This window comes from Dermochelys coriacea, chromosome 6 (genome assembly GCF_009764565.3).
Source record: "Dermochelys coriacea isolate rDerCor1 chromosome 6, rDerCor1.pri.v4, whole genome shotgun sequence".
NCBI lineage: Eukaryota > Metazoa > Chordata > Testudines > Dermochelyidae > Dermochelys > Dermochelys coriacea.
In genome coordinates, this window is record NC_050073.1 from 117,976,273 (window position 1) to 118,002,385 (window position 26,113).

The following is a 26,113-nucleotide window of genomic DNA, read 5'->3' on the forward strand; positions in this document are numbered from 1 at the left end:
AAGGTGGGAAAAGGACTGGTTTAAAATCATCCCCCACATTTAAGAAATGCAATAAACCAAAGACTTTTCTCTCCAAAATGAGAATGGCACAATCAGGTCTGTAGCTAGAGTACTGGGGGAGAGAAGAGAGGAAAGCAGCATTTAAAAATCAAAATATTTTAAAAACTTTGAAGAATAGAACTTTTTCTTCAAAGTTTTTAAAATGTTTTGATTTTTAATGAGGTAGATTAAAGCTGATTTACTAATACTATTACTGTGCAGACTGGATTTTTAAAGTTACTGCTTTGGTAAAGTAACATAGTGGCTTTATAATCCAGATACAAACGTATGTTTACTGGGAGATAAATTATATCCCAGACCCAGAACCCTTTTCAGACCAGCAGGTTACAATTTTCAGCCAATTACAGTACGTAAACATACTTCTGTTTGGAGAGTTGGAAGCAAGGCCAAATCTTTGTTGGTACCAGATATCATAATTCTGCTTACATTTGCTTATTTTTCTTACTGAAATGATTAATCATTCCAACAATATGGTCACTCACTTTACCTGTAGCATGCCATGCATTTCTCTTTTCAGCTGGCCAAGATCTTGAAGCACATCTTCTGCTTTCTTCACTGTTTTATTAATTGAATTGTAATCTTGGAGGGGACCTTCAAAGGCAGGGATTGAGTCAGTTTGCAGGGAAGCAGGCCTGCTGAGAAGATTACATATTACTAAAATCTCACAGCTTCTTGACTGACTTTAGAAACAACTAGCTTCTATTTTGAGAATTTTAACATGGATTTGAATTTTGCACAAGTATCAAACCTTTACACAGAAAGGAAATTGCTTCTTCTCCCAGAGGCCTTGGCCAATTATATTGCTTCCTTTGTTTAATAGTTACAGTATTTACAGTATCAGAATTGAGATAGAAAAATAGCAGTGATTAATTAATTTCCAAAATGAAAAGTTTCTCAATTTTCCAATGTTACTTCAATTATTTCAATCTGAATTTAAGGTATAATTCCACTGTTAATTAAATGAGAATATGGTGCAAAGTGCTTTCCCCCCCAGATGACATGTTCAAGCCATCAGTTTAATATGTAAAAATGTAGTGAAATCATGACAACAAAAGGGTAATCTGGCGGAGGGTTCTTCAGACAGGAAGGATAAAATTTCCTGACCTGTTCTGAGGCTTAGAAACTGACTACACTAATAGTTACATTTTCCTTCTAGATGCAGTTTAAAAGAATATCCATACATTATTTTTAAGACAGTATATGAACCAGATAGCAGTTTCTGATAAAATACCTTCATGCAAAGTGGCCAAAAGCTACCCTAACTGGAAAACGGAGAATTCCATTGGCATGGGCAACTCCCCATTGGAACACTGCCAATGTAACTGGCTCTAAGACACTACCGTCCAGCCCTCTACAACACAGGGAATATACGAAGAAGAAGGGAGATCACCCACAGTACTGTTGTGCTCCAGTGAGCCCTTTCAGAGAACGGTTACCAGCCATCATTACTTACAGCTATCCTAAGGTTCCTCATGCTGTTGTAAAAACAAGCCCTTAGCAGCCCTGGGATCCTGGAAGCGCAATGGTAGTATAAAGCCACCTTTGCTTCCCCTTTTTGGGTCCTGCACCAAGCACATCTTGGTCAGACCCAAGACTCAGACCCAATCTCTCTAATGCAGTGGTTCTCAACCCGTGGCCCAATCAGTACACAGTTGTGGCCCATGTGACATCCTCAGAGCCATACAGGTAGTATATATATTGCATGGATGTGGCCCACATAACACAGAGAGCTGCATATGCAGCCTACAATGGTAAACAGGTTGAGAACCACTGCTCTAGTGCATCTCCTACCTATAATAGAGTGGTTCTCAACCTTCTGAGACTACTGTACCCCTTTCAGGTGTGTGATTTGTCTTGTGTACCCCAAGTTTCACCTCGCTGAAAAACTACTTGCTTACAAAATCAGACATAAAAATACAAGTGTCACAGCACACTATTATTGAAAAATTGCTGCCTTTCTCATTTTTACCATATAATTACAAAATAAATAGATATGGATTATAAATATTGTACTTACACTCAGTGTGATACATTAGCTCGTTTTTCACTTATGAGCCTTGTCTGAAGCCGAAGGCCCACCACCTAGGGCTGAAGCACATAACTTAGCTTCACAGGGCCCCCTCTGGTGTGAGATCCTGGGCAATTGCCTTGCTTGCCACCCCCTAATGCTGGCCCTGTGCTTGCAATCCCATAAACCTGTCCTGCAACCCCCAGAGAAACATTTACCTAGATGAGTTAAGTATCCCCGGAAGACCTCTGAATAACCCCAGGGGTACACGTACCCCTGGTTGAGAACCACTGTCTGGCACATACCCAAGTCATATTAAAAATAAAAAGTCCGTATGAACTTCTGATTCAGTCACATTTACTTACCATTGTCTCTCAGAACGCCAGGCCATTTTGGTATTGTTTAATGATGACTTCTCAGAAGACTCAGTTTGTCTCAATGGAGTTTCTTGAGAATTCAGAATCTGCTCCAGAAGTCTCCCTCCACCTACAGTAGGAAAAACATAAACAACATTATTAAGCATATTTAATATATTTAAGTGGCTTATTTTCATTTCAAGAAATAAATATTTCATTAATTTAAAAAAATAACCAGTATACAATATTTAACTAGATTTATGAGAATATTGCAATGAAAACTATTTATCAATTTGGTTTTAAAAATCATAGAAACATAGCGCTGGAAGGGACCTTGAGAGGTCATCTAGTCCAGCCCCCTTTCTCTCCCCCATGATGAGGCAGAGTCAAGTATACCTAGATCATCCCTGACAGGTGTTTGCCCAAACTGTTTTTCGAAACCTCCAGTTATCAGAATTCTACAACCTTCTGTGGTAACCTATTCTAGTACTTAACAATCCTTAAAGATAGAAGGTTTTTTCTAATACCTAACCTAAACCACATTTCTTGCATTAAGCCCATTACTTCTTGTCCTACCTTCAGTGGACGTGGAGAACAACAGCTCACCATTCTCTTTATAACAGCCCTTGACATACTTGAAGACTGCTATCAGGTCCCCAGTCAGTCTTCTTTTCTCAAGACTAAACAGGCTCAGTTTTTTTAATCTTTCCTTATAGGTCAGGTTTTCTAAACCTTTTATAATTTTTGTTGCTCTCCTCTTGACTCTCTCCAAAATTAATAGTGGAAACCAGAACTGGACACAGTACTACAGCTGAGGCCTCACCAGCATCGAGTAAGGTGGAACAATTTCTTCCTGTTAGGACACTCCTGTTAATATACCCCAGAATAGTGGTCTTTTTCACAACTGCATCATGCTGTTGCTCATATTCAATTTCTGATCCTCTATAACCCTATATCCTTTTCAGCAATCCTATTGCCTAGCTAATTATTCTTCATTTTATAGTTGAGTGTTTGATTTTTAATTCCTAACTGTAGTACTTTCCACTTGTCTTTATTGAATTAATCTTGTTGATTTCAGTCCAATTCTCCAATTTAACAATGTCCTTTTAAATTCTAATCCTGTCCTCCAAAATGCTTGCAACACCTCCGAGCTTGGTATCATCTACAAATTTTGTAAGTGTACTCTCCATTTCATTATCCAAAGTTATCAATGAAAATATTGAATAGTACCGGCCCTAAGGACAGATGCCGGAGGGGGAGATCCTAGTAGTTATGTTCTCCCAGTTTGACAGTGAACCAAGCTACTCTTTCAGTATGGTTTTTCAACCAGTTGGACCCGCACCTTATAGTAATTTCACCTAGAACCCATTTCCCCTGTTTGCTTATGAGAATGTTATGTGGGACGGTGTCAAAAGCCTTGCTAAAATCAGACTATATCGTGTCTAGTACTTATCCCCATCCATTAGGTCAGTAACCCTGTCAAAGAAGGAAATTAGGTTGGTTTGGCATGATTTATTGTCGACAAATCCTTGTTGGCTGTAATAAGTTACTTATCACCCTATTATCCGCTAGATACTCCCAAAATGATTGCTTAAACATTTGTTACAGTATCTTTCCAGGCATTAAAGTTAGGCTGACTGATCTCTTATTCCCTGGCTCCTCTTTGTTTCCCCCCTTTTCTAATATAGGTACTATATTTGCCTTTCTTGAGTCCTCTGGGACATCACCCTTCCTCCATGAATCTACAAAGATCATCACTAATGCACTTTTACAGCACCAAAGAACATGCTATGCCTAAAAAACATTCAGGTATACTTGTTATTTTATTTATGACTCCTATGCAACAGTGAGATGAGAGGAATAACAAACAAGAACAAACTAAGATTGGAAACTATACAACACATGGCAAAGGAAACAAACAGTTTTCATGAGACCAGTGAATAAGTGTATTTTATTTAATATGGGTATATTTAGAGATGGGGCCCTCAGGCCAAGTCTATACTACAAAGTTTTGCTGGCACAGCTATGTCAGTTACGAGTGTTAAATGAATAAATGAAAATCAAACCCCTGACAAACATGATGGCATAAACACCCATGTCAATACAACTTATACTGGCAAGAGTCATTTTCCTAGTATAGCTATTTCAGCAAAGCCTTTGTATTGTAAACAAACCCTCAGAATGTCTCCAGACCCTAAAATTTGAGTGTCTTATAAGTCTAAACAGTAGGACAACCACCACTAACACTGCCAATGCCACAACAACCAGACTCAGAGAAACATTTTGTCTTGGACCATTTGGGAATTTTTTAATTTCATTTTATAGTGAGTGCATTTTTGTTGATGTGGGTTACTTTTTGATGCTCTCCAGAAGTGATCTGAGAGACCTGAAGAGAAATATAGATGCCTAGTACACCAGGATAGGGAATGGAAAAGTGCAGAAAGGGAGAGGGGAAGTGGAATTAACTGGTGGAACACTGAGCACATGTAAGAAAATAGTAAACAATGAGAACAGAGATGCAGTCAGGGATGAATGATGAGAATATTCATTCTGATACTGAAGATAAGAAGCCAGGAAAAGGATTCAAAGATGGAGTGACATGGTCCAAGCAGCGGGCAAGAAAGATTATTTTAACCAGGGCCATTCTGTATGGACTGGAGAGGAGCAACAGGGAAATCTGAGGATCAGAGAGGAGAAGGTTTCAGTAATCTAAGCAGGAGGTAACCAAGTGACAGACAAGCATTTTGTCCACAGGGTAAGAGTGCAAGGGCTGGATTTTTTAAGATGTCCTCAAAGGTCACTCAAACTTAACCTGATCTTTGTGCTTTTTAAATATGGTGCTGAAAACTGAATTCTGGGCTGCCAAGTCAGTACCAAGTAGGGCAGTTAAACACTTCCTTTGTTCAGCATATTCTTGTTTTTATTAATGCAATCCAGTATACCATCTGCCGTTTGTGACAGTGTTCAATTTATCTACCATTGTAACTCTTCTGACTTAGCCAGTACTCCCATATTCAATATTTGTGGGTATGATACCGCATTCCTACACAAACCACCTTATACTTGACTTTACTGCATTTCATTTAAGCTCATTCTACCACTGTAATGAAGGCTGAACTGCACTTTAATCCTATCTTCTCAAGTGTCTGAAAGACCTTTAAGGTGTGCATCATGCATGTTTTGGGCTCCCTTCAATATTCCTTACTCAGAAGTCACTAGTTCTGCCTGAGTAAGGAGTAACGTATAAGGCCGTTAAATACCACACTCACCACTTCATCCTTCAAGTTGAACATGAAATTATTAAATACTTTTGGACACAGAACAGACTCCACTCAACACCTGACTCCAGCTTGAGAACAACCCTTCATTAGTTACTTGGATATTTAATGTTAGGGTCAAAGTGCAATGGCAAGATGGTGGGGAAGCTCATCTAGAGTGTTCATTAACAGTACTGCCTTGAACTCCAGGAGTCGTTCATTTACTGCCAGCACTAACCCTTCACCAAACATTTTTAGAACTTTTGAATGTGTATACCTAGATTCAGGTAATCCAATAAGGACTGTCTTCAGAGAACATGAAGATGATACAGGCAATAATAGCCACTGGCCATGCCCGAATCAGTGAAGGGACAAAGGAAGGCTATTTCTGAACATTCCTCTGACTCTTACCCTCAACACTTCCATATGCTAATTTGGGCACATTTTCCTTTTCTGCTATAGGTCTCTCTTTCTTTGAAATTTTCTGTGAAACTTTCATGTCTTTTGATACAGGTACAGGAGCATATCTCCGAGGAGCCGGTGTCTTCAGAGGCGATTTCTGTGTACGAACGCCGTAATTTCCAAATTGACTTGAAAACGCTTAAATTCAGGAAAAAAAAAATGAACATTTTATTTTTAAATCTGAAGTTATAAGATTAGTTTCCTTTTCAAAAACTCTTCAAAAGCAAACAGAAGTTTAAAAAAATCGCCACAGAAATATAAAAAATTTCCATTAGTAAGAAATTTTTTTTAAAAACAGGTAGTAACTTTGGTATTGAGAAAAGTAAGTGGCGTATGTCTGCACTGGACCTGGAAGGTGGTGTTCCCAGCTCGAGTAGACACCCCATGCTAGCTCTGATGCAGCTGGGATCCACGCTAAAAACAGAAATGCAGCTGCTGCGGCATGAGCAGCAGCAAGGGCTAGGCACCTACGTCCATACCTGAGGCTCGGACAGATCTTACTCGGGATGGCTAGCCCCTCCCTCAGCTCATGCTGCCACAGCTACACTTGTATTTTTAACACGCTAGGTCAACCAGAGCCAGCGCAGGTGTGTCTACCCAAGCTGGAAATTACACTTTCCAGCCCCAGTGTGATACACTGTACCTCAAAATAACCCCCTGTAACCGCCTTATTTACCATTTTTATATGGTTATATATTTTGTGCAAAGTATGCCTTGTGAGGTATCACTTGAAAACTCATGAGCTACTGAACATTATCATCATGTTAGCATGTGTGTATCATCATTGAATATGGAGTTATGAGATTTTGCTATGTTTACTTTGTTACTCAGCATTTTGGGAGTCTGGGAAACGCCCACAGACCAGCTCCTCAGAAATAAAGTTCTTGCATGTAATCTCAAATGTCTTGTACACAGAAGGTGCGAGCACGAAATATACAATTCATCTGAGACACGCTTTGAATCTCACATAATAGGAGACTGCTCTGTCTATACCCCAGCGGGGGGAGGGAGTACAGCAGGGGGGCGGGGGTTTGCTCCTCAAGGAGAGGAGGAGGATATAAAATAAGAGACAATGGCATTACCTCTCTCTTTCCCCACCTCTAATGAAATAAGATTGCTTGAAAGACTTTGAACTGGGGAGATTGGTCCCAACTGGGGAGGGTATCCAAGCTGTGTACGAAGAACTGTGAACTGCCAGCAACATCCAGAGGGGCGAGAAAAGCTGTTTGCTTCAAATTTTACTTAACTTGGTAAAGTTTAGGAATTATATTGCAAATTTACCATTTCATTTCTCTTTATAACCAATTCTGACCTTATGCCTGTATCACTTATAATCACTTAAAATCTTTCTTTCTATAGTTAATTAACTTAATGATGGACTTATAAGCTTGCTCTGTCCAAGGCAGTCTTGAGCAGTGTAAGACGCACATTTCTGTGGTGCAAGGCTAAGGGGATTTGCAGGTGTCTCCCTGCTTACAGTTCATGAGTGGCTAGGAGAACATTCATGTTACTTAGCTGGGTGTGCCTTACATGCTGATGGCTGCGTGAAAGCAAAGCCTGCAGGGGCTACTTTTCACTAGCATAGCAGTGTAAGAGAAGACCTAGGCTGAAGAGTTAAGGGAGCAAAGTGATTCCACAGTCCAGATTGTATCCTGGGAGATGTCACACCCTGGGCAGACAAACCCTAGCAAGAGTCCAGGGCAAGGTACAGCATGATCGGGCAGTGTACAAGTTTCTACATTCACTCTCTTTTATAGAACAGTCTTGGGCCTCTCAAATATAATCAGTTGGGTGAGCATAAGTATCCACTAAACCCCAAAAATCTCACTTTAATTTGATATAAATGTGGTTTTTAGTTTATGTATTACGCATTGTATTAATGAAGATAATATCAGTTGTGCAAAAATATTTGTTATTCCTTAGTAATATGTGGTCCTAAATTTACAAAAGCAAGATTAAGAAATAAAACTGAATATCTAAATTAATTGAACTATTCACCTTGCGTGGGCACAGAGTTGGTAGAGAATAAATTCCTATGACATGAAGAGACTTGGCTGGTAAGCGGTTGCTGTAGCTCTGGGTTTGTCGAATGCTTTGCCACCAAATTGGAAGATGGTATATTAACTGGTTGGAAACCACCTGTGTTGATTGCAGAGCTAATGAGATGAGACTAAAAGACAAAAGGTACAAAGTTAATTTAAAAAAAAGAAAAGAAAGGAATTATAGCTATTTAACAAACAAACAAACAAACAATTTGAACAAGCAAATATGTAATATAATTGTACTAACTGGAATCTGGTGGATAGGCAGAGGGCTAAGAAAACTAATACTTCTCATTGTTTTGAAAGGTAGAATAAAACAAAACTGACTTATAGGAATCTCTCCCCCCCTCAAAAAAAAAAAAAAAAAAAAAAAACAGGGAGGAATAAGCATTCCCATTCTAGCTGGTTCCCAAAAAACACACTCAGTAGGATAAGAGGGATTTTTTCCCAAAATTCTTAGGGTATGTCTATACTGCAATCACAGAGTGTGATTGCAGCTCAGGTAGACATACCCAATTTAGCTTTAATCTAGCTAGCCCGGGTAGTGAAACAGTGAAGCTATGGCAGCACACGCTTCAGTGGAGGCTGTTCAAACCATCCAGAACTGTGGGTAATTACTCATGGGGCTAGTCGTCACTGAAATGCACACTGATGCAGATCCACTGCAGATTAAAGCTAGCTGAGGTATGTCTATCTATGCTACAATCACATACACACATGCCTGACAGCACTGTTATTAAGTTGAAAGCATCCCAAACAATCTATGGTACTTGTTCCCATGACAATGGCCTCACAATCTAATGCATTTATCTTCACAACACCCCTGTGAGGTAGGGAAGTGTTGTTATCCCCATTTTACAGATGAAGAACTAAAACAGAGAAGCCAAGTGACTTGCTCAAGGTCAAACAAGAAGTCTGTGGCAGAGCAGGAATTTGAATCCCATTCTCCAGGTCTAGGCTAACCACTGGATCATCCTCCCTCTCTGGAACTAGGTCGTAAAACCTCTCTGTCCTATACCACACATTCTCCTCTAAGAAAAGGAGTACTTGTGGCACCTTAGAGACTAACAAATTTATTAGAGCATAAGCTTTCTGTAGCTCACGAAAGCTTATGCTCTAATAAATTTGTTAGTCTCTAAGGTGCCACAAGTACTCCTTTTCTTTTTGCGAATACAGACTAACACGGCTGCTACTCTGAAACATTCTCCTCTGCAATTTTAACTGCTTAGACAGGTAAAAAGCCACCAAACTAATCCCCCTGGCATAGACATATGGGCACAATAACATTCTCATACATGTGAAAGTACTGTTGCAGCTTTACTCAATTAAAGAAATTTAACAACAAACTTCAGTATAACTAACGCCAAGACACAGAGGCAGAGAAACAGCAAGAAGCTCTATATTTCTATGCAGGTACCTGAATATGTATTTGTTGCTGTTGTAACTTTTCAAGATGCAGAATCCGCTGTTCCATGAACACATTCATCTGTTTTTCAAGTTCGTTGACTCTGTCATGACAACGGGATCTCTCCTGTTGTTGAGTCTTTATATTTGTTTGCTGTTCTGCAACGCGTTGCAGCTGCTTGTCTGTCTCCTGGAGTTTACTGAGTAATGCTGAAACTGAGTTAACTTTTGCTTCCAAATCGCTTTGAACCTGAGGGAAAAAAAATTAGACTCTATATATAGTTCAAAGAGAAGTATAGTTATACATTTTTAAAACTCTTGAGTTTGAAACCTGAGGCAAGAGGAAGCAGGTATTAATGCCATTCCTGTTTGTTCCCATATCCCTCCCCCACCATCACATCACACACTTTTTGGCATCTATCTTTTCTTCAAAAGATACAAATAATAATAGTCCTGATTTGGGATGATTTAACAACACAAGAGAACCTTTCCAAAGATAAATACAGCATTAAAAAGGTAGTGTTCATTAGTGCCAAGCCACATTTTACCCAAATAAAATGAACAAAAACATCCTTTAAAATCGGCAGTATCCAATATTATCAGATTGCTGCAGACTTTCTTTTTATGTTAAACCAATCTTTACGTTAACTCTCATTGGCAAAAAACCCCAAAACTATAGCATATAATTATCGCTCTGAGAAAACTGTGGGTTTGTTTTTCTAAAACAATATTCACAGCAGCGCCATGCGTGTTTGAATTTAACGGGATATACGTAGCTGCCGAGTCTTTTCCCCCCTCTGCTCCAAATGTTGCCATTTTCCCAACAGCAGGGAGGCAGACGCAGGCATTCTCACTTCCGCCTCCCTGCTGAGGCCACACCTGCTCACAGGGTTACTGTCTCATCATCCGTTGCAGTTTGTCCAGCCCAGCCTAGATCAGGGATTGGGGTTGCCTCACCCCACACTCAGCTCCAGACCAAGACTGCTGCACAGTTGCTTCCTGTCCAACTCGCAGGGAGAGGGGGTGGCACAGACAATGCACAGCAATTAGGAGCTCTGACCCACCCCATAGCAGTGCCCAGTAGACAAAGGAGCTGAGACCAGGATCTGCTGCTTGGAACACAAGAGGAGATAAGAGAGGGCCCTGCCCTGGCGGGGGGATCCGTGTGAGACTGTAATCCATCCCTGTTCAATCTTGCTGCTCAGTATGATTCTCATTGCTGCTGATGTCCCTATGTAAACCACTGCTTCTGGTGCAAGGCCACAACCACAGACTGTTGGGACCACAACATCATGCAGACGTGGGATGACCAGCAGTGGGTCCAGAACTTTTGCATGAAGAAAGCAACATTTCTGGAGCTTTGTGAGCAACTTGCCCGCTCCCCCAGTGTAAAGAGACACATCTGAGGTCACTCTTGGCAGTCCAGAAGTGGGCTGCTATAGCTGTCTGGAACCTGGCTACTCCAGACTGCTAGAGGTCCATTGGCAAACAGTTTGGAGTTAGAAAGTCGACTGTGAGTAAAGGGGTAGCAGAGGTAACTGAAGCAAACAGGCATGTGGGTTACCCCAAAGTGGCTGGCATTAAAGATATTCCAAAGGTAATTGCTGACTTTGAGAGAATGGGGTTTCCTGTCTGTGGGGGGGCCACTGATGGCATTCAGGTGCCCATAATTTGTCCTCCTCAAGAAGCACACGAGTACATAAACCACGAAGAGTACCACTCCATTGTTATGCAGGCACTCGTGGATCACAGAGGCAGATTTATGAATGTCAGATTGGGCAGTACAGGAAAAGTGCAAGATGCCAGTGTTTTGCTGCTCAGGAGTCTACATTCATAGACAAGTTGGAACACTATTACCACCAAATGACATTGAATTAAATAGTGTTACTGTCCCCATTGTTCTTCTGGGAGATCCTGTGTATCCTCTTTTGCCTTGGTTTCTGAAACCATGCCCTGATTTCAGAGGCTCCCCTGGCAAAAAAAGAGATTTAATTACACTCCCAGCAGGTGTAGAATGGTTGCTGGCAGACAGTAAGGCCTAATAAGACAAAATTATTTCAGGGGCAGATAAAGATCTGCAAAGTCAACAGACACCTGATTCCCTAGAGGCCAGAGATATACAAATCAGAAGTAAGAAAACCAGTAAGTATTTATGTGCTTATATGACCCTCCATCACTGCCATATCTAAGCACCTCAAACATTATTGATTTTACCCTCACAACACCTATGAGGTACTGTGCAGGGGTTTGCAGATCCCTCCTTAAGACTAAAGCAGTGATGGAACTGGACCAAGAAGGCCCTGTCCCATAGCAGCTGCAGAGCATGCTCCAAATGGAAGACCTGCTTACAATGGGACGGTGGCAATCAAGTGGGGAGAGAGTGAAGGAGAGGCTATCTACAGGAAGGAAGCCAGTTAGTACCTTCTGGAACACGGGAATCCACAGAGGAAGGACCTAGACCATGGGTAACACCAAAATGGGCAGCAAGGGGTCTGACCCCTTTTTCTCTCCCCTTCTGCCTGACAAGGCTAAAATCATAGGACACTGAAAAGGGAGGACAGGGAAGGTCTGACAAACTATCTGAATTGCTGAGACTGTTTGAACAATCCTCTGTGAGGAATGAAGCAGAGGGCTGTGGCCATGCCCCAAACTGAAGAGAACACCGAGTGGTGGGTATGAAGTGGCCCAGGGTAGGCTGGTCTGGGTATCAGCTAGAGGGGACAGAAACAATTCCCACTCCTCCCCACTTAGGCCCTGGGTTGACAGTTGGTGGAAAGGGTGGGCCCAGGTTTCCCTATCCTTCCCTATACCCTAGACTGATCAGGGGCAACCTAGAGAAAGACAGATTGACTTGGTTGCCAGGGCTTCATATTGCCTGATAAACCTCCCCCTCCCGCTGCCATAGGACTCTAGAGACTGAGTCATGGCCTGCCTGCTAGGCCTCCTGGCCCCTACATGAACCCTACAGGTCCTATCCTTATTTTCACAAATAAGGAACTGAGGCACAGAGAAATTTAGTAACTTGCCCAAGGGCACACAGGAAGCCTGTGGCAGAGGTGGGAATTGATCCTACGTCTCCTGAGCTCCCAATCCAGTACCTTAACACCAAAGTCATCTTGCTTCTCTCCCATGCTATCTAGAGCATACCTGTGTGTGAACTCTGATCTTCAGGAAACTGCTATACACATTATGTTGACTGCCTGCTGCAGGTTTTTTAAATGAGCAGTAAGAAGACTGATCAGTGTCTCTTTCTGAAATACCAGATGAAAACCGCCTCTTGATTTTACAGAAATTACACCGGAATCAAACCGCATTTATCATTGTACTCTCCAGTTAACACAAACCTGACCTCTCTTTTTTGGATTCTGCAAAATAGAGTTACATCTCAATAAGAAGCTAGGGGAAGTTCCTTCTTTCTGGCTTGATCATTGATAGACTGACCAACCAGGCACAGCCACATTTGAATTACAGATGCGGTGTTTTGTCTAAAGTTTTGGCCATCCAGTTTTTATTAAGGAGATTTACACCATAGACAAAAAGTTAAAGCTACACCAAAAGGGATCTATAAACAGCAGTGTAATCTATCAAACATGGGCTTTCTCCCATCCTATTCACTATGTACTGCACAACATCACACTATCGACTGTGACACTTCCCAGGGTACCCAGGGCTGTGAGGCACCTCACTACCACCTGCCCTTACCATGAGGGAATCTTGTCTGTGCCTGCTATGGATCAGCTCCCTGATTCCAACAGCCTCTGGCAAAACAAGCTGCCTTCCAGGCTTCCGCATGCATCATGCTCTCTGTACAGGTTAGCAACAGGTACACACCAACTCATGAGTCCGCAGAGCATCCCTCTGGAGTACCCAGCCACTGATCCACTGAACATTCACCAAACTCTTAGATTCTCTTCTCCTAAGGGTATAGCACACATCAGCTTACAAGATCCAACTCAGAATCACTAATCTGCTTAACATACAGCACTTAGATATATTTACAGTGAAAGCAAGAATAAGTTTATTATCAAAGATCAGAGACTCAACTGACCATAAGAATATTGGAAACAAATGGTTACATATAAAACAAAATCATAATCTGCTTTCTAGAACCGCAGCTTCACTCACAAGACATTCTCCTATCTCCTACAGAATAGCTTACTCCAAGTCCTTTCCCCAGCACTGTCAACCAGGATGTCTGAGATGTCTTTCGTGTCTGTCTCAAGGCACGCTACCTTTTATGTGTGTATATGTGTGTGTGTGTGTGTGTGTGTGTCTATATATATATATAGAGAGACACACAACTTACTTGTCACATATTTTCTGTATATACATCTCACAATAATTAAGATGACAAGAGGGACAAAGACTTCCAGTAGAGATCTTGCATGACCCCTTCTGGTAAATCCAGAAGATCCCTGTACCCCAGCGTACCCTGTGCCTTCTGCCATTGGCATCAAGAGGCCCTTGGGTCACACCTACAAATACACAGAACAGACTTCACTGAACGCACCAAGTATTGTATCATTTTGTCATCCCCTCCTACCCACCCAATGAGCCATGCTGTTCATTGAGATGACTGTGAGCACATATGAAGAGAATACAAATGAAAGACATTGGGAACTTCACTACTAGCCACCTCAGACTTATTTATTATTTCTACTATTTAACTTGATAGAGAACTAATTTTACCAAAAAAAGTCTTACTTTGAGAAGTGGAGCTGTTGTAGCAATGGCAGCTGCTGTGGCTGCCGCGACGGTTGTAGCTGAATCTATATTGCTGTGTGCTGACCTGGTATCTTGAGCACTCTTTTTCTTTTCCGTAGATACATTTTCTAAAAGCTGTACCTTCACCTCCTTAAATACAGGAGGGTTTGGGGTTCTATAAATACAAAACGTATCTTCCTGTGAATGGCATTCTTGTCAATTCCTGATCGAGCATAACATTCCCATTCCCTCCTTCCCCATAAACTAGCCTTTCTTCAGCATTATTAGCCATTGTGAGATTTTCCAGGGATACCCAGGATTGTGAGGGATCTCACCACCACCTGCCCTTCGCATGAGGATGTCTTGTCTGTGCCTGCTATGGAGCAGCTCCCTGAAACCACTAGCCTCTGGCAACACAAGCTGCCTTGCAGGCCTCCACAGGCCTTACTCTCTCTGTACAGGTTAGCAACTCATACACACCAACCCGCAAGCCTTCCAAATGTTCCTCTGAAGTGCTCCGACCCCATTTAACTGGACACTCACAGAACTCCTAGATTCGCTACCTCCAAAGGAATAATACACATCAGGTTGTAAGAGTCAACTTAATACATGGTTTCCGAGTAGCAGCCGTGTTAGTCTGTATTCACAAAAAGAAAAGGAGTACCTGTGGCACCTTAGAGACTAACAAATTTATTTGAGCATAAGCTTTCGTGAGCTACAGCTCACTTCATCGGATGCGTACAGCTCCCCACTATATTTTCCACTGAATGCATCCGATGAAGTGAGCTGTAGCTCACGAAAGCTTATGCTCAAATAAATTTGTTAGTCTCTAAAATGCCACAAGTACTCTTTTTCTTTTAACTTAATACACAACACTTAGATATACTTTACTTATAGTGAAAACAAGAATACATTTATTATCAAAGAACAGTGATTCAATACAGGAAACAAATGGTTACATACAAAACGGAATCATAACATGCTTTCTACAGACTAAGCTTAATATACAAGGCATTCCCTATCCCTTACAAGATAGTCTTTTTCCAAGCATTTTCTGTCAGGTTGGATGAAATCCCTTCTCATAAGATAGACTCCAATGGCAACTTGTCCTCATAGAATGAAGGGATAACTTGGGGGTTCATCTGCACCCAGATATAGTTTCAGAAGTTCATTATCCTACTCCAAAAAAGGATAACTCTTGCTGGTTTTGTTTTTTCCTGCAACCTCCACAATCTATTGATTGGTATTTTGCTAGGTCTGTAAATGGGCATCCATTGAGAACCACACAATACTTAATTTGCACATCACCAGCCAAAATGAGACAAGCATCTCTTCCCATCTCCCTGCCAGGAGTATGTGGATTATCTTTTGGGGACCTGTCTTAATTCACAGACCCAAAGAACATAATTTTTAGTATATATACGTAACTTCACATATTTTCTGTACATACATCTCACAATGATTATGATTTCCAGTATGATACTTTCATTACAGACCTTACATGACATTCTTTGCTGGACCAGTATGTAGATATCAGACCCAGGGGATTTCTGTAACCCTTATGTACCTCAGTGCCCTTTGCCAGTTGGCATCAAGAGGTCCTTGGGTCACACCCATACAGGCATTTATGGCTTCTCCAACAATAAACTTCCTTTAAAGAAAAATTACACATTTCTACTACACAGCTGACACTGAAGAATTTTACTTAAATCTTTATTGCAACAAGATAATAAAGATTTGTTACAGAGGTACCATTTGTTAATGTTTGTAATATTAAGGGCATGGTCTGTCTATGATATTACTGCAACCATGACACACTATGGGTTTACACACTGGCTCACCTAGTTCAATTACATATGCAGTTCTAGACTGTGGTATAGACTTGACCTTATTCAAGCAGTCTGTAACCAGGCAACAGTCCAAGTTGAAGGCTGCTAGTGGCAGTGACCTTATCTCCTTATTTTTTTTGTAAAATGCCTAGCATGCTTTGGGCACTAAATAAATCAGAACAATTCCTGCCCCATTTTTTGTATCACTAAGGCATTATTCCAAAAGGTTTTTGAAAGCATTAAAGAAAAAAAATTGTACAAAATAGTAAAGACACTGTAGGGCAGATAGACTTCAAACCAGAAAATGAGTTCTGAAAAAAATAGTTCCACTAGTATAAACGGAATATTAATGGAGGAGAATAAAGAACCATTTTCCTTTTATCAGTGCTACTAAGAGGGATCAAGAAAACCAGGAACCACATATCTTAATAGAAACTGAACAGCTGAGACATTATTCACAGCTCAAACTTACCTCTGTTTTAATACAGCGCGCAAAGCTTCTCTCTCGCCAGTAGTGTACTGAGAAATAAATATATCGCCGTCTGTGAAAGAAGAATATAATATACACTTTGTCAAATTTAATTTTCAGGTCTCATTTTATAAAGGTAAAAACAAAGTTATTTCAGTAACATGTAGAAATTTGGTATAAAGTACATCACAGCTGAATACACAAGCCACATTATTTCAGGGTGTAAATGTTATGAAAAGACAAACATTAGGCATCATTTAACATAGGGCTAAAAAAATCTGAGTATCATTCACTACTGCATTTTAAAGATAGTCATTGATAAGACAACCCAATGCACTATGAGAATAACTGAATTTATTTTCTCTCACATAAAGCAGTGAAGAATTTGAGAATGCTGTCAAAATAATGACAGTTTTGAATGTGTGCAGCACATGACATATACATTTAAACTGTACAAACTAACTGAAACTTTCTAATAAACAAAAATGAACTAAAACTGAATAATATTAATATTAGTTTTTCCTGTGCTATCAAGTGCAACAAAAACCTTCACCCACCATCAAATGCTCTAGAAGGTCCCCTAATCAGGATTCTCCCCCATTGTGCATCACAGAGGACTCCAAATCCAATAGTCATAAGCAAGCTGCACCAAGTTTACTTAGTAAAGGATCTTGAAAATTCAGAGTAAGCAGCACTGCTTGCCATAGATAAACTATGTTATAATACAACCTTGCTAATATGCGTATTGCTAATCTGCACATTTTATAATGCACATGTAACAGAGTAGCCTTCTACCTCCCTCTCAGCAAAGATTTAACAGAAATTGTAGTAAGATCTCATTATCAATACTACTGTACATTATTTAACAAAACACATATGTTTCACCTTGATAAGAAGGGCTCGGCCCTCCTTTACCCCCACCCTGAGGGCTGCACAGAGGGTGGATCTTTTCTTAATATACTAAGTAGTATCAGATAAAGTTAAACTGCACTTGAAAAGCAATGACTAAATTAAATTTTGCAATGCATTAACCTTGCTCATTTTTAACTGTTTGTTTGCTTATTTATCAGTTTGTGAAATTTAGTAATTCACAATGGGGTCTCTCCTCCTCAATAATGTTCTGAAAAGTGACTAGGTTTAAACATGCCCTTTCTTACTCTACAAATCCAATCCTTGTATGTATTTAGTTATATCTGCTAACCTCAGTGTTTAGAAATAGGGGTGTGGGTGTATGCATTTCTATTTATCCTTGTCATCAAAGAACAGTGAATCTGTGCAACTCCACTGAGGGCAATGGGGTTGCAAAGGGTGACTGAAGTCAGAATTTGCCCCACACTGACAGTGAACAATCCAGGAAGAATTACTGACTTTCATATTCCAGACTGAGTTTGCAAGGCTGGCAGTCAGAAAAGCATCTTTATACATGTAAGCTGAGCACACAGAATCTGGAAATCGTTCATGTACAACTATGGATCTTCTTTCTAAAAAGAGACAAGATCGGTGAAGTAATATCTTTTGTTGGACCAACTTCTGTTGGAGAGAGAGACAAGCTTTGAGTCACAAAGAGCTCTTCTTCAGGTGTAGGAAAGGAAATGCATCCGATGAAGTGAGCTGTGGCTCACGAAAGCTTATGCTCAAATAAATTTGTCAGTCTCTAAGGTGCCACAAGTACTCCTTTTCTTTTTGCGAATACAGACTAACACGGCTGGTACTCTGAAAGGAACTCTGAGCATCTCAGTTAAACGCATGGTGAAACAGATTGTTTAGCGTAAGTAGTTAGAACATATTCTAAGGGACCATTCAAGATAGAGCGGCCCATTAACACCTCTGCAATCATAGGACAAAAAGAGGGGTTTAGTGGGTTACAGCTTGTTGTAATAAGCCATAAATCCAGTCTCTGTTCCATCCGTGAGTTTCAGTTTCTAGCAGAGTAATGAATTTAAGCTCCTAAGCTCATCTTTTGAAAGTGTTGTGCAGATTTCCTTTGAGGATGAGGACTGATAGGGCAGATATAGAGTGACTGCCTTCTGAAAAGCTATGATGCTTGGAGTACCTTTCCCAGACCTGAAGTACAGCTCTCTGTGGCTTGAAAGCTTGTTTCTCTCACGAACAAAAGTTGGTCCAACAAAAGATATTACCTCACCCACCTTGCCTCTAATATCCTGGGACCAACACAGCTGCAACTACACTGCATACTCCTTTTTTATAGCTGTTTTACAGCCCACAGAGTAGAACTATACTTCAAAAATTGGCATCTCTGATTTAAATGAGAGATTAGAATTGGGAAAAATATTTAGATTTTATTAATTTAAACTCATTTTTTCAACATGGAAACAGTGAGTTTTAAATGTTTCACTTTTATACGACCAGTATAAGGTACAGGAATCTAACAAAAAGAAAAGGAGTACTTGTGGCACCTTAGAGACTAACAAGTTTATTTGAGCATAAGCTTTCGTGAGCTATAGCTCACTTCATCAGATGCATTCTGTGGAAAATACAGTGGGCAGATTTATATACATAGAGAACATGAAACAATGGGTGTTACCATACACACTGTAACGAGAGTGATCACTGAAGGTGAGCTATTACCAGCAGGAGAGCAGGGGTGAACCTTTTGTAGTGATAATCAAGGTGGGCCATTTCCAGCAGCTGACAAGAACGTCTGAGGAACAGTGGGGGGCGGGGCGTGGGGAATAAACAAGAGGAAATAGTTTTACTTTGTGTAATGACCCATCCACTCCCAGTCTCTATTCAAGCCTAAGTTAATTGTATCCAGTTTGCAAATTAATTCCAATTCAGCAGTCTCTCATTGGAGTCTGTTTTTGAAGATGTTTTGTTGAAGAATTGCAACTTTTAGGTCTGTAATCGAGTGACCAGAGAGAATGAAGTGTTCTCCAACTGGTTTTTGAATGTTATAATTCTTGATGTCTGATTTGTGTCCATTTATTCTTTTACGTAGAGACTGTCCAGTTTGACCAATGTACATGGCATATATCACACTGGTAGATGCACAGGTGAACGAGCCTCTGATAGTGTGGCTGATGTGATTAGGCCCTATGATGGTGTCCCCTGAATAGATATGTGGAAACAGTTGGCAACGGGCTTTGTTGCAAGGATAGGTTCCTGGGTTACTGGTTCTGTTGTGTGGTTGCTGGTGAGTATTTGCTTCAGGCTGTGGGGCTGTCTGTAAGCAAAGACTGGCCTGTCTCCCAAGATCTTTGAGAGTGATGGGTCATCCTTCAGGATAGGTTGTAGATCCTTGATGATGCGTTGGAGAGGTTTTAGTTGAGGGCTGAAGGTGATGGTTAGTGGCGTTCTGTTATTTTCTTTGTTGGGCCTGTCCTGTAGTAGGTGACTTCTGGGTACTCTTCTGGCTCTGTCAATCTGTTTCTTCACTTCAGCAGGTGGGTATTGTAGTTGTAAGAATGCTTGATAGAGATCTTGTAGGTGTTTGTCTCTGTTTGAGGGGTTGGAGAGAATGCGGTTGTATCATAGAGCCTGGCTGTAGACAATGGATCGTGTGGTGTTGTCTGGATGAAAGCTGGAGGCATGTAGGTAGGAATAGCGGTCAGTACGTTTCCGGTATAGGGTGGTGTTTATGTGACCATCGCTTATTAGCACCGTAGTGTCCAGGAAGTGGATCTCTTGTGTGGACTGGTCCAGGCTGAGGTTGATGGGGGATGGAAATTGTTGAAATCATGGTGGAATTCCTCAAGAGCTTCTTTTCCATGGGTCCAGATGATGAAGATGTCATCAATGTAGCGCAAGCAGAGTAGAAGTATTAGGGGACGAGAGCAGAGGAAAAGTTGTTTTAAGTCAGCCATAAAAATGTTGACATACTGTGGGGCCATGCGGGTACCCATCGCAGTGCCGCTGATTTGAAGGTATACATTGTCCCCAAATGTGAAATAGTTATGGGTAGAGACAAAGTCAAAGTTCAGCCACCAGGTTTGCCGTGACATTATCGGGGATATTGTTCCTGACAGCTTGTAGTCCATCTTTGTGTGGAATGTTGGTATAGAGGGCTTCTACATCCATATTGGCCAGGATGGTGTTTTCAGGAAGATCACCAATGGATTGTAGTTTCCTCAGGAAGTCAGTGGTGTCTCAAAGATAGCTGGGAGTGCTGGTAACGAAGGGCCTGAGGAGGGAGTCTACATAGCCAGACAATTCAGGGTTTAGCTGATCGCCATATTTGGGGTCGGGAAGGAATTTTCCTCCAGGGCAGATTGGAGAGGCCCTGGAGGTTTTTCGCCTTCCTCTGTAGCATGGGGCACGGCTCACTTGAGGGAGGCTTCTCTGCTCCTTGAAATCTTTAAACCACGATTTGAGGACTTCAATAGCTCAGACATGGGTGAGGTTTTTCGTAGGAGTGGGTGGGTGAGATTCTGTGGCCTGCGCTGTGCAGGAGGTCGGACTAGATGATCAGAATGGTCCCTTCTGACCTTAGTATCTATGAATTCTGCTGTCAGGGCGCCAATGCCTGAGATGATGGGGCGTCCAGGATTTCCAGGTTTATGGATCTTGGGTAGCAGATAGAATACCCCAGGTCGGGGTTCCAGGGGTTTGTCTGTGCAGATTTGTTCTTGTGCTTTTTCAGGGAGTTTCTTGAGCAAATGCTGTAGTTTCTTTTGGTAACTCTCAGTGGGATCAGAGGGTAATGGCTTGTAGAAAGTGGTGTTGGAAAGTTGCCTAGCAGCCTCTTGTTCATATTCCGACCTATTCATGATGACGATAGCACCTCCTTTGTCAGCCTTTTTGATTATGATGTCAGAGTTGTTTCTGAGGCTGTGGATGGCATTGTGTTCTGCACGGTTGAGGTTATGGGGCAAGTGATGCTGCTTTTCCACAATTTCAGCCCCTGCACGTCAGTGGAAGCACTCTATGTAGAAGTCCAGTCTGTTGTTTCGACTTTCAGGAGGAGTCCACCCAGAATCCTTCTTTTTGTAGTCTTGGTAGGAAGGTCTCTGTGGGTTAGTATGTTGTTCAGAGGTGTGCTGGAAATATTCCTTAAGTCGGAGATGTCAAAAATAGGATTTTAGGTCACCACAGAACTGTATCTAACAGTCATAATCTGTATAATTTAACATTTATCCCTATACACAGGAATATCACGGAAACAGAAAAGTTCAAGAACTGATGTATTCTCAAAAGGAACCTCAGGATTTACACATTTATTTTAGATGCATGTAGGAGAGGGGCAAAAGCATTATTTAACCCAATATAATTCATAGCAGTAACTCTTAAAAGAATCAAACACATTTTGAAAGAAATTAAGAAAAAAAACTATTAGAGGAAAGTAATAATTTATCATAAAATGAAGTGAAGTAAACATTTTAGCAATTTACTACAAGACCATTACCTGACCACATGGTGCTTCAGTTTAAGATTACACAACCTACCCCCCTCCAAATTGCACTAGGGCACCAAACTCCCAACAGAAGGAATCTCTCACAAACAACAACTTGTTTAGTTGTAAGTAGGTTCCCATAGCAACAATCCAACCTTTGCACTATTCCTTAAAGGGGCAGTACTTTCTCTTAAGTTTGACAACTAAATAGAGAAAAAACACACACAATCTTCTTTTAAATAGATTTCAGGTCAGAAGAGACTATTATGATCATCTAGCCCAGTGGCCCCCAAACTTTTCATAGTTGCAACCCCCCCTTACCCTTGTCTCCCCTCCTGCCCCCCATGGGAGCCAGGGCCAGGATCGGGGGGGCAGTCAGGAGTAAGGAAGCCAAGGCTGGGGCTGCAGCTGGGCTGGGTCTGGGCTGGAATGGAGCCATGTCCAGGGACCAAGGCTGGGGGCGGGTCCAGGGCTGGGAGTAGAGCCGCAGCTGGAGGACGAGGCTGGGTGCAGGGCTGGGAGCAGAAGTCACAGTCAGGGGTCAAAGCTCGGGGCGGGGATGAGGCCAGTAGCCTGGGCTGCAGCTGGGGGCGGGGCCAGGAGCAGGGCTGAGTGGCACTGCAATTATTTCTTTCCCCCCCCAACAAATATTAATTAAAAAACTCACAGAAAGCAAAACCACTGCCAATGGTCAGAGAAGAAACGATTCATAGATACTAAGGTCAGAAGGGACCATTATGATCATCTCGTCTGACCTCCTGCACAATGCAGGCTACAGAATCTCACCCACCCACTACTGCGAAAAACCTCACCTATGTCTGAGCTATTGAAGTCCTCAAATCGTGGTTTAAAGACTTCAAGAAGCAGAGAATTCTCCAGCAAGTGACCCGTGCCCCATGCTACAGAGGAAGGCGAAAAACCTCCAGGGCCTCTTCCAATCTGTCCTGGAGGAAAATTCCTTCCCGACCCCAAATATGGCGATCAGCTAAACCCTGAGCATATAATTATGTCTTTAATAGGTAACAATTTTACACAGAACATTGTTTTTTTTATTGTAGATATTCCATATTACATGAAATTAAAAAGTGAGAGAGAAGTATTAAAAAACAGATTTCTTTGCCTATTTTACCATCCGATTATTAAAGCTAAAAAAGTTTAAAAATGTAGTTTACTTCTTGGTTATAAACTCCTTTCATGTTTGATCCATCACCTAGTAAAATGCTGCAAAAATTATAGATGAATACTGTAACTTTTTTTTAAAATAGCTTTTTTAGAATTGAAAAAAAATTCATACATACAATGTAAGGCTAGCATGGACCATTGTGATCATCTAGTCTGTCCTCTGACATAGGTTGGCTATAGGAATTCTCTGAATTAATTCCTGTTTGAACTAGAGCATATATTTATCCAGTTAGCTCAATATCAGTGAGCTCTCCGCCACATTATTCACCACTTCCCCAATCTCTGTCATCTACAAACTTTATGGGTAATGATTGTTTCCTTCCAGCTTATTGATAAACAATGTTAAATAGCGTAGGGACAAGAACTAAGTTTCCTGTAAGCTGCGTGGTTGTGCAGCAGGCTCTCAAGGGCCACACAGGCAGGGAGAGGAGCCCCTCCCCTGGCCCAGCCGGGGAGAGGAGCACCTCCCCAGCCCAGACCCACTGGAGCTGACAGGGACAGGAGCCCCTCCCCCCATCCCGTCCTGGGCCCGCCAGAGCTGCCGGGGAGAGAAGCCCCTACCCTCACCTGGTCCAGCCCAGGCCCACTCAAGCTGCCCGGGAGAGGAGCCCCTGCCCGAGCCCGGCCCACCAGAGCTGCCAGGGAGAGAAGCCCCTCCCGCAGCCTGGCCTGGCCCCACCCTGCCAGAGCTGCTGTGGATGGGCAGAGGCACCTCTGACCCGGCCCCAAGCTGCTGTGGTGAGAGAGGGCTAGGGGGAGTCCTCTCTCCCCGTTGTAGCCCCGGAGCAGCCTGAATCCCAAACCCCTCATCCCCGGCCCCACCCCAGAACCTTCACCCCCAGCTGGAGCCATCACCCGCTGCCCCAGCCCTCAGCCTCCTCCTTCACCCTGAACCCCTCATTCCCAACCCCACCCCCAGCCAGAGCCATCACCCCCACACCCCAACCCTCTGCCCTCGTCCTGAGCCCCCTCCCGCACCCTAATCCCCTCATCCACAGCCCCACCCCAGAGCCCACACTCCCAGCCGGAGCCCTTATCCCCCCCACACAGCCTAACCCAGTGCCCCAACCCCCTCGCACACTCTGAACCCCTCGCCCCCGCCACACATCACCTCCATATTGGTGCACATAACAAAATTAATTCTGCACGTGGACATAAAAAATTAGAGAAAACACTGGCCAAGACCCAATATGTGCAGGACCTCACTAGAAATACATCTGCTCTATGATGAGTCCCTGTTTACAATTACGTTTTGACCCTATCAGTTAGCCAGTTTTTAAACCATTTAATGGGATATGTTGATTTTGTATTGTTCTAATTCCTTAATCAATATGTTGTTTAATACCAAGTCAAATGCCTTTCAGAAGTCTATTACATCCACACTATTACCCTTATCAACCAAACTTGAAATATCATCAAAAAAGATGAAACTGCAATGCTACCAATGCTGTTAAAGTCTTATAAATATTAATTAAAAAACCCCATAATTTAGGGGCCAAATCTGACCAGTTTAATTAAAATACAAATCCCATTTTCAAAAAGCTGATTCCAAACAAATCTCATTTTTAAAAATATAGCTTTTCCTAGAAATTGGTTGCTTGCAAAAATATGTACACTCACTGCATCCGATGAAGTGAGCTGTAGCTCACGAAAGCTTATGCTCTAATAAATTTGTTAGTCTCTAAGGTGCCACAAGTACTCCTTTTCTCACTGCAGCAGTAACTGACCTCATGCTAATGTCACCAAACAAGCTCTTCAAACCAAAAATCGCGAGCTCTTGAATATTCTATTAAAAGGCATGCACCACTTCAGTACTAGGAGGCTGCCAAGATTTCTGGCAATGCAGTTTAATACACTATTGGAAGGTGCTCAGATCCTACAGGGATGAGCACAGTATATGACCTCGTATGGTAAAGGACAGAATGAAATAGAATAGAACTCCCACTGTTAAAAAAGAAGGATTTAAGATAACCTCATTTTACTAATGAAACTCATGAACTGCAACATCTTGACTAACAATTTTTATACTGAAGGAAAAGATATGAAACAAACATTTTATAGCTATTTTCCAAAATAGCTTTTTTCTTAACAATGGTTATAGAAGTCTGATATTTTGTCTTACCTTCTCGTCTATTTCCATCTTCCATTACTTGCAAAGAAACTCCTTTTACTGCAGTTTCCTTAGAATAATCCTTTAGGGATAGGTGTGAGGGGAAAAACAAACATTAACAACATGTATCAAGAAGAATTTATGTTTAAATTATTTTTATATACATACACACACACACACACACACACACACACACAGATCAAAATACAAAAGAAATATAGATTTCAGAGTAGCAGCCGTGTTAGTCTGTATTCGCAAAAAGAAAAGGAGTACTTGTGGCACCTTAGAGAATAACAAATCTATTTGAGCATAAGCTTTCGTGAGCTACAGCTCACTTCATCGGATGCATTTGGTGGAAAATACAGAGGGGAGATTTATATACACACACAGAGAACATGAAACAATGGGTTTTATCATACACACTGTAAGGAGAGCGATCACTTCAGATGAGCCATCACCAGCAGCAGGGGGGGGAAAAGGAGGAAAACCTTTCATGGTGACAAGCAAGGTAGGCTATTTCCAGCAGTTAACAAGAATATCAGAGGAACAGTGGGGGGTGGGTTGGGGGGGAGAAATAACATGGGGAAATAGTTTTACTTTGTGTAATGACTCATCCATTCCCAGTCTCTATTCAAGCCTAAATTAATTGTATCCAGTTTGCAAATTAATTCCAATTCAGCAGTCTCTCGTTGGAGTCTGGTTTTGAAGTTTTTTTGTTGAAGGATAGCCACCCTCAGGTCTGTAATCGAGTGACCGGAGAGATTGAAGTGTTCTCCAACTGGTTTTTGAATGTTATAATTCTTGACGTCTGATTTGTGTCCATTTATTCTTTTACGTAGAGACTGTCCAGTTTGACCAATGTACATGGCAGAGGGGCATT

At 41.6% G+C, this 26,113-nt stretch overlaps 1 protein-coding gene across 6 annotated transcripts in view; it reads right to left on the reverse strand.

Annotated features, from left to right (window-relative positions):
- KIAA0586 (KIAA0586 ortholog) overlaps positions 1-26,113 on the reverse strand; it is a 133,902-nt gene that overhangs the window by 103,050 nt on the left and 4,739 nt on the right. For 2 of the 6 annotated variants that reach the window (XM_038405118.2, XM_043516009.1), the window contains exons 4-11: positions 25,246-25,315; positions 16,595-16,664; positions 14,294-14,468; positions 9,603-9,839; positions 8,142-8,313; positions 6,093-6,281; positions 2,434-2,554; positions 548-692 (exon numbers count right to left, since the gene is read on the reverse strand). In XM_038405118.2, the coding sequence (XP_038261046.1) occupies positions 548-692; positions 2,434-2,554; positions 6,093-6,281; positions 8,142-8,313; positions 9,603-9,839; positions 14,294-14,468; positions 16,595-16,664; positions 25,246-25,315 (1,179 nt within the window). Of the gene's footprint in view, positions 1-547; positions 696-2,433; positions 2,555-6,092; positions 6,282-8,141; positions 8,314-9,602; positions 9,840-14,293; positions 14,469-16,594; positions 16,665-25,245; positions 25,316-26,113 lie in introns of all 6 variants that reach the window. The other 4 variants (XM_043516005.1, XM_038405112.2, XM_043516007.1 and 1 more) reach the window with 3 other exon arrangements.